Raw genomic sequence first — 8478 nt, 5'->3', positions numbered from 1 at the left:
GGGAGAGGAATTGGTTTGGAAAGGGAGATGATAAGTTGTACTGCGGGCATATTGAGCTTGACTTGTCTGTCGGACGTGGAGGGCAACAGGTGTGTGGTCCTGGGCAAGTTCCTCAACCTCTCTGGGCTTCATTTTTCTCATTTGTAAAGTTTCCCACCATTTGTGTTGCTGTGACTATTCAATGCAATAAAACACGTATGTTGCTGAGAACAGTGCTCGGTGCAGATAAGTGCTCAAGAAACAATCACGCTGTCCGTAGAGTCTGCAGTTCCGGGAAGAGCTGGAGGCAGAGACGGAAAAGCTGTGGCTCTGTGGCTCGAGTGGGGGCCGTGGGACAGTGTAAGGGGGGGTCAGCGAGCAGGGCCCTGGGAGCACAGCTGGGAGGTGGCTCTGAGGTGTGCAGTAGGCACCCCAAGAGATTTGGAGGAGGAAGGGGCACAGAGTGGATGGTCAGGGGGCACTGGAAATGACCCAAGTGTCTAGCAACATGGGAATAAAGGCTTACATCGCAGTTCAGTGAGGCACCGCAGCTACCTGCCACAACACAGAGAAAGGCTGGAGGCATAAAAAGCAACGCAGGAGACTGTATACAGTATGACACCAGGTACGCTGTTGACAAACAAGCAAAAAGGTAATATATTCTTTGGGCAAACAGATGTGATAAAACTATGTAAAAATAAATAAGTAAGAGTATACTCTCCCTCCCAGGAACCCTTTCTCTTCCCCTCATCCTCCACAGTGATCCCAGGAGACTTGAGACTTGCAGCCAGGGGAGCAGCAGGCGGCAGCAGCTCGCCCCGGGCTCACCCCTGAGCCTGTGCCCAAGGCCCCCTGTTCTCTGACTCCCAGGGAGCGGGCAGCAGCGCCGCCTCCGCCCACTCCTGTTTCCTAATGTTTCCAAAGAGCCAAAGCGGCCCTGCCCAGCGTCCCTGCTGTTGCTGCTCCCGTCCCCGGCTTTAATAAATGTACTCTCGAAAAAGTCCTTTTTTCTTTTGTTTTGAAAAGGGTAAATCGTATTTATTGTTGTTTACTGAATCCTTGTGTGAGAGCGTATCAAATGTGTGAACTGCTACCACTGTATTTATGATTTATAAACCTTATTAGTATCTGTAGAAGTGATCATACGAACACGATCACCTGTTTAAAAAAAGAGGACTCTTCCAGGGACGTAGGGTTACAGAAACGGGAGGTGACAGGGGGAGGGGCACAGGGCTGGTGCAAACTGTTCATAATTTTCTGGTTTTGGAGTTGGGGAAAAATTTATGGGCTTGCTATATGATTGTGCTTTATAACATATAACTGTGATATATACTTGCAGGTATCATATATTTAAAAAGATGAAGAAGAAATAGATGTGGCATGAGCATAGGGGGTGGGAAGATGGAGGGTCGAAGCCTGCTGAGATCACAGGGGTCCGGGGAAAAAGGGGAGAGGTTTGAGCACGCCTGGATCCCGTGGTGGGGGGAGCTTGGCCAGGGAACCAGGCCTGGGAGTGACCAGGGAAGGGCCCACAGCTGGAGGTCCCGGCCAGCTGCTTTCTTCTGTCACCCTGGACAAGCCCGTCTCGTCGTCTTTCTCAACCCCAGTGGCTCTGTGAACACGAAAAGGGCGAGGACGTCCTTTCTAATTCCTGGTGTTTCAGAACAGCGTGGCCACAGGTGTCAGTCACAGGTGGGAGAGGCAGGTATGGGCTCCAGGGCTGTGCCCCTCTGTCCTCACTGACTGCTTCATCCTCTGCCATCCTCATGTGTCTGGGAGGTGGCCTTGGTGCCCAGGCAGCCAGCGGGTCCCTCCAGAACCCTGCCTGCAGGCCACTGCGCTGCCACAGACCTGCACTAGGCCCACTGCCCATAACATCCAGCAGGCTACACCAGCATTGACCCTGGTCACAGAGCATGTCTGCACGCAGAGCGCAGAGCGCAGACCCCTTCCATTCCCTTCGCAGACGCTGGTCGAAAGCCGACAACACGCCAGACACCATTCTAGTGCCGAGGATACAGGCACAAAGAAGATACACGAAAGGCCTTGTTCTCATGGAGCCGACATTCTGGGCAAAACATGTGGTATGTCAGTGATGTATGCTAAGGAGGAAAAGCAGGGATAGTAAGAGGGATAGTAAGTGTGTGGGGTGTGAAGACAGAGGCCTCACTGAGAAGGTGACTTTGAGTAAAGACCTGAAGAGGGTGAGGGAGTGAGCCATGTGGGTGCCTGGGGGGAAAGCAGCCAGGCCGTGGGAACACGGGGTGGGGCGGTGCTGGAATGGAAGGGAGAGGAGAGTGGGAGAAGGTGAGGTCGGACAGCAGAAGGGTAGGGTGAACTGAGACCAGGCATGGGGAGAGGTGAGAGCAAGGCTTGGGGCAGAGGGTGAGGGAGGTCTCTGTGGGGGAGAGGCAGGTCTCACTGCAGGAAGGAAGGGAGGCAGGAAGACAAAAAGGAAGGAAGGGAGGAAGGAAGGAAGGGGCTGGAGGCTCAGAGGTGGGGTCAGAGGCTGAGAGAGGAGACTCACAGCTCACAGCCAGGTCCACGCTGGCACACAGATGACGCCAATAAACCTAGGGTTGCACGTTTGAGTCCTCCAGGGACCCAACCACACCCTGCTGACCGATAAGGAGGATTCCTCAGATGGGAGTCACGACAGGTCCCTAGGACAGCCCCGCCAAGGCCAGCAAGAATATGTTTCTGCCCTCCCCTGGCCCCACATTCCCCTATCTGTGTCCTGGCTTCTGGCCCCAGGTTAAAGGGCATTAGAGGGAAGATGAGCTGAGGGGGCCCCAGTGCTAGGATTGGGGAGACTGGACAGGTGTGGACCCACCAGGGAACAGTTTGGAGGTTGGACATGCTGAATCGTAGGTACTTATGGGATACTCAGGGAGACATGGGCCTGGGCTAGAGAGAGCTTTTAAGCCCAGGGTGGCATCTGAAGTCTTGCAGATGGATGAAGTGGCTCAGGGAGAGATGACGGAGCCCTATGGAGCACCCATGTTTGAGAGAGAGTTAAAGGGGAGGAGGCAGCCAAGTTCCATCATCTGCCCTGGCCCTGGAGTCTGAATATTCTGGGGCTTCAGGATGTTCAGGTGGCTCAGGGCGGGTCAGAGACGCTCACACTCTCCTAGGACACCTGGAGGAAAAACCCAGAGACCCCGCCCCACAAGACTCCCTGCAGCTTCAGCCCCGGGGCTGCGGAGGCGCTGGCTGGGGAAGCTCGGACTCCTGGCCTGTCCTCAGCTCCCTGCCCTCCAGATGATGGAGGGCCCAGGACACCGTCCTTGGACCTTTTCTCTTCCAGCACCCGCAGCCCAACACGATCTCGCCAGCCACCAAACACCACTCTATTCCAACAGCTCCCCAGACTAGATTTCTATCCCAATTCTGTTTCCAGACTTTAGACTCCCGTGTAAAAACCACCTGGACAGATTTCCCCCCTCCCCCCCACCAAGCCTGCTCTTCCCACACTCTTTCCTGTCTCAGTGAATGCAATTCATCTTCCCATTGCTCAGACCCCAAACTCTGAAGTCATCCCTGACTCCTCTCTCTCTCATGCCCCACATTGCAGCTATCAGCAAATCCTATAGGTGTTACCTGCAAACCGTATCTGGAATCCAACCGCTTCTCACCACCCCGGGTTTGAGTCACTGCCGCCTCTCTTGGATTCTAGCAATGGTTTTCTGGCTGGTCTCCCAGCCTCTCCCCTTGCTCTGAATCAGCTCTACAGCTGCGAGTGATCCTTTCAAAAAATGAGCTACCACTTCACATGCACTCCTCTGCCTTAAGCCTTCCAGCAGCCTGCTACTCTCTCCCTTCCCCTTTCTCCTGCAGCCTGATGGCTCTGCTTCTCCTTCAAGGTGTGTGGAAGGTTTCCTCCCTTGAGCCTTTGCCATGGCTGTTCCCTCCGCCTGGCTGTTCTTCCTTCAGATACCTGAATGGTTTTTGCTCCTTCCTGCCCCTCCTGCCCCCTTGCTTACACTGTGTCAACTAGCAGAGAAAGTGTTTAAAAAAATGAAAAGGTGATAGATATATTTAAAAGATAATGGTCAAAAACACTTCCAAAAAGTTTTAAAGAGCTTTCCTGACGCCAAGTATACACTCCCCAGCCCCACCCCTAGGCTTCCTGTTTGAGGATACATACTGCCCCCTCGTGGCCACTCATCTTTGGGGGCTGCTGGTGTTCTCCGCATTGGTTGAGTATGAACTTTCCTACTTATCCTGACCTTGTTGTGGGCCATGCATCCCAGGGACTCCAGTGTGAGCTCTGTGAGCTGCTGCTGCTCTGTGTAGTGGATAGAACACAGGGTTTGAGTGAGACCAAGTAGGAGTATCAGATCCCCAGTTGCTGAGTGATCTTGGTTAGGGACCTAGCCTCCAACCACCAACCAACAGAGAACTTGGGTCTCTGGAAAGCTCTGGCCCCACACACTCCTGCTGAAAAGTGTGGGGATTAGTGAAGCTGGGGGTAATAACAACTGCTTCATGGGGCTTTGAGGAGTGAAAGATGAGCACAGTGCGTGGCAGGCTCTAAGAGCTCAGAAGAGATACTTGGGAAACATGGGGACTTCTGACTCCTCTACTCACGTGGCAAGCTCAGGGTGGGTGAGGGTGGAGTATGGGGGTGGTGACTGAGAGCCCCAGCCCCTATCAGAGCAACTCTGAGGAAGCTGTCCCTTCCCCCTAAGTGAACAACCTCCCCACGAGTTCTGGGACAGGCTCCAGAGGCCTGACTGTGCTACCCCACAGCGGCTCAGGGCAGCACACGAGCAGACACTATTACCCATTAACAGATGGGAGAGCAATGCCCAGACACTGGAGGCAAACTGCACAGCCACAGAAAGAGCTGAGGCAGCACTGGGCATCCTAGGTCAGCTGGGCTCTCTGTGCCCAGGTCCCAGGAGGCTGTGTGTGCAGCATGAAGCCAGCGATCAGGACACTCAAGCAGTTCTGTTTGGGGAAGACAGTGCACCTTATCCCAAGGATGCAGGCCTCTCTGGACCTAGGGCAGCTCTAGGTTGGGAACCCAAGGCCTGGCTGCCAGTCTCTGCATGGCACACGAGTGTGACTGCATGGACCCTTGTTCCTTGTCTGGGCCTCAGTAGACTGGAGTTGGACTGGCTTAGGCAACGCCCCTGGGAATTGTGAGCTTGAACAGCCATGAAAGATATTTGTGCTGAGGGCAGGTCTGAGGTGAAGCTCCAGCCTGCGTACTCCTGTTTTGGAAGGTGGCAGGGCGGTAGGTCCTCCTTCAAGAACAGGTCTCCAGGCTTTCAGGCAGTATGTGGGAAGGCCTCCTCACACCTAAATCTCAACACCTTCCGTTTGAGTGCGTCCCCCGCCCCACACACACCTGTCCCAGGCCTGTCCAGGACACCATCCAGAGCCGCTTCACACTGACTGGCAATCTGGAGGGCTGCTTTCATTTCCAGTCCTGCACACAGCCCTCCTCCACACGCCGGGCTGGAACCACTGTTGAGCCAGCCCTGCCAGAGGTAATTCCAGAGATAATTGGGTCCCTGGAAAGCTCTGGCCCCACAAACTCCTGCTGAAAAGCGTGGGGCTGCGGTGTGGAGTGAAGATGCTGCCTGATACTCGGGGAGCAACAAACTGGAGTCCTGGTGCCCACCGGCTCCCTCCATGTATGGGGTGGAGGGGTAAGGGTATCTCCCCTTTAGTCCATATTCACACAGAGCCTTGTCCAAGGCCACTGCTCTCTGGAGGATGAGAAGCAGCTTCCTTTTGCTGAGGACTATTTGAAGTCCCTTTGGTGATGAGGGGGTGGCTAGCTCTCTGCTGGTCCCTGGCATCCTAGCCTCCTGATTTCCTGAAAAGAGGGAAACCTCTTCCCTCTTTGCAGCACCAACTCCCACTACCCTCATCTTCTCCCTTGGGTCACTCCCAGCTCTTGGCTGGGCCTCCTACCTGGTAGTCCCCCAGTCCCTGGGAAACCTCTCCACGGCTACACACAGCCTGCTGCTGTTTTGTACAACCCACAAGCTAAGAACAGTTTTCACATTTTTAAAAGGTTTGGCAAAGCAAAAATGGTATTTTGTGACGTAAAAATTACATGAAACTCTGAATTCAGTGTCTATAAAATTGTTATTAGAACAGAGTCGTGCTCACTCAATTGGGTGTATTGTCTGCGGCTGCTTCCACAACACATTGGCAGTTGGTTGCTGCAAGAGATTCGCAAAGCCTGAAACACTACCTGGCTCTTTGCAATGAAGTTTGCTGGCTCCTGCTCTACATCATAAATCCAGGCCAGCCACGCTCGGCTTAGGATCCTTTGGCGGCTCCCCGTGGCTCTCAAACTGACCTACCTCTCCAGCTTTATCACTTGTCCTTCCAGCTGTCTGTCCCCTCTGAAGATCCCTTCCTTCCTCATGCCTACCACAAACCACACCCCGGGCCTATCTCACGCCCTGTACCTCCCCGTGTCATGCCTCTCGCCTCCCTATAGCAGCCTGCCGTCTCCAGACTCAGCTCAAATGCTCCCTTCTGTTGCCCTTTCCCAAGCACCAGCTAACCCAGTCCTTGTACGCCTCTTCAGCTTTTAACAGGACTAATCACCTCTTTGTGCCAGACCAACCAATTCCATTATATATATTCAGGGATGTGGCCCCTACTGGGTCAGTAACTACAAAGCAGGCCACATCTGCTCCCCACTGCTCAGCCCTAGTGCAAGGCTGGTGCTAAGGAAGCACACAAGCATTCACCTGAAGACTGCTCAGCATTCTAACCTTTTACTTGGCTAGTATTATGGATAAAGAAGCTGCTCGCGTATTTTCCAGATATCAAGTATAATTTTTATAAACTTCAACACCTATGATAGATCAGGCACCCCTACGTGTTATCTCATTTAACCCTTACCACCACCCTGGCGAGGCAGTGTGATAACCTCCATTCCACCAAGTGGCAAGTTGTTATGTGGCAGAGCTGGAACCTGAAGTCAGGTTTCCTGACTCCGAGGTGCTCTCAGTGCACAGTTCACCCACTCAACCACCGACTGAAAGATGTAACAGATGCGTGTGGGCTTCTCAGCCACTGCCCCTGTGCTGAATGGGCCCAGATAAGGAGGCTTTGTAGTTCATCTGTTCCCTCCAGTGTCTAGTCCACTGCCGCACCTGATGCCTTTCAAGGCAGATTGTCTTGGCCAGGACCAAAGGGTGGCCCTGCTCTATGAAAATTAAGTGTGGGTTTTGTGAAGTCATTTCTCGAATCTCCTGTTACTCTGGGGCTTGTGGCTTGTTGTGGAGCAGAAGGAAGTTGCTAGAAGTTTGGCCCTCGTGCTGGAGGGGTGCCAATGCAGAGGGCCAAACTAATTTAACTGGTGATGCACCTGCCTCAAAGAAACCTGAAGCCTCCAGTGGGTTGCTGAAATAAGCCCAGCGCTCAGAGATAGGGAGAGCCTGCATGGCTGCTGCAGGCCTGGGAGAAAGCAACACAGGGAAGGTGAGTTTACCTGAGACTTTCTCAACCAGAGAGAAGGTGTTGGGGCTACACTGGTCATACCTAGAGGCCACAGTGTAAACCTGGCATGTGGAGCTCACGCTATGTCCTCTCCCACCATGGCGGGTGGCTGAAGCGACGTCATCCGACAGGCTCAGTGATGTGGCATGAGGTGCTCCATGGACTCCAGAAAATGGAATTCTGTAAAGCCACCCAACCCCTCTGCTAAGTCTAGAACTAATGGTACTGAGAACCACTAAAGTAAGTTCAGCTAGACAGGTCTATGAAAGTTTTTGGCAAAAGACTCAGGTAAGACAGTAGGTTCAACACAACACGTGTGATTCCAGATATGATGTACCAATTCAACGTTTGGTATTTCAGGCTGAGAAGTTTGTGCCTTTCCAAAGACTATGATCAGTCTGCATTAAGAGAGGGAGGTGCATCTGATGTGGCAGGCATTTTCAGGAGGAGGATGGATAGCGGGGATAGCTGAGGCCATGACCAAGTGCCATAAAGCCAGTTTCAGGCTAAAATTCTGGTTTTGTCTAGACCAAGTCCAATGTTCCCCTGAGCCTCCGAGCGATCGCAGGGAAAGCGTGAGGAGCCTATGCAAACACACGACTGAGTTACCAGAGACCGTGCAGTCAACACCTGGCCGCACAGAGATGCTCCGTACAGAGAGGGGCTAGAGGACGGGACTTCTGACACGCTCATGCTTTGGACATATGGACATGAGACAGCATGTGAGGCTGTGAGTCCACCAGGAAGTTGGGATCAAGCATGATTTATCTGCTGGCAAACGAGTCTCCACCCCACCTAATCATTCTTTCATCTAAGTGCGTCGTGAGCTTCTCAGTCCTGGACATCGAAGTAGTCAATTACCGGCTCCTTGGTTATTTTCTGTAAGTTATTGCTCCCAGGATTCCTGAAAAGCAAAGAAAGAACGATCCATCTTTTCTTTCTGTGGTAAACAGATTCAGGTCTTCAGAAAGTTCAGGATCGGCTGACTCATCATTTATGAAGCTTTGATAAGGTAGTGGGGTC

General features: G+C 52.9%; 1 protein-coding gene across 1 annotated transcript in view; it reads right to left on the bottom strand.

Annotated features, from left to right (window-relative positions):
- Positions 1 to 6065: 6065 nt before the first annotated feature.
- Positions 6066 to 8478, bottom strand: part of NFX1 (nuclear transcription factor, X-box binding 1) — a 67886-nt gene continuing 65473 nt past the window's right edge. Inside the window, exon 24 of the mRNA XM_028510205.2 lies at positions 6066 to 8359. Coding sequence (XP_028366006.1) covers positions 8287 to 8359 — 73 coding nt within the window. The 3' untranslated portion in view covers positions 6066 to 8286. The remainder of the gene's footprint in view (positions 8360 to 8478) is intronic.

The sequence above is a fragment of the Phyllostomus discolor genome, chromosome 3, assembly GCF_004126475.2.
Source record: "Phyllostomus discolor isolate MPI-MPIP mPhyDis1 chromosome 3, mPhyDis1.pri.v3, whole genome shotgun sequence".
In the NCBI taxonomy this organism is placed as follows: Eukaryota; Metazoa; Chordata; class Mammalia; order Chiroptera; family Phyllostomidae; genus Phyllostomus; species Phyllostomus discolor.
This window is presented reverse-complemented; position numbering and strand designations above follow the sequence as displayed.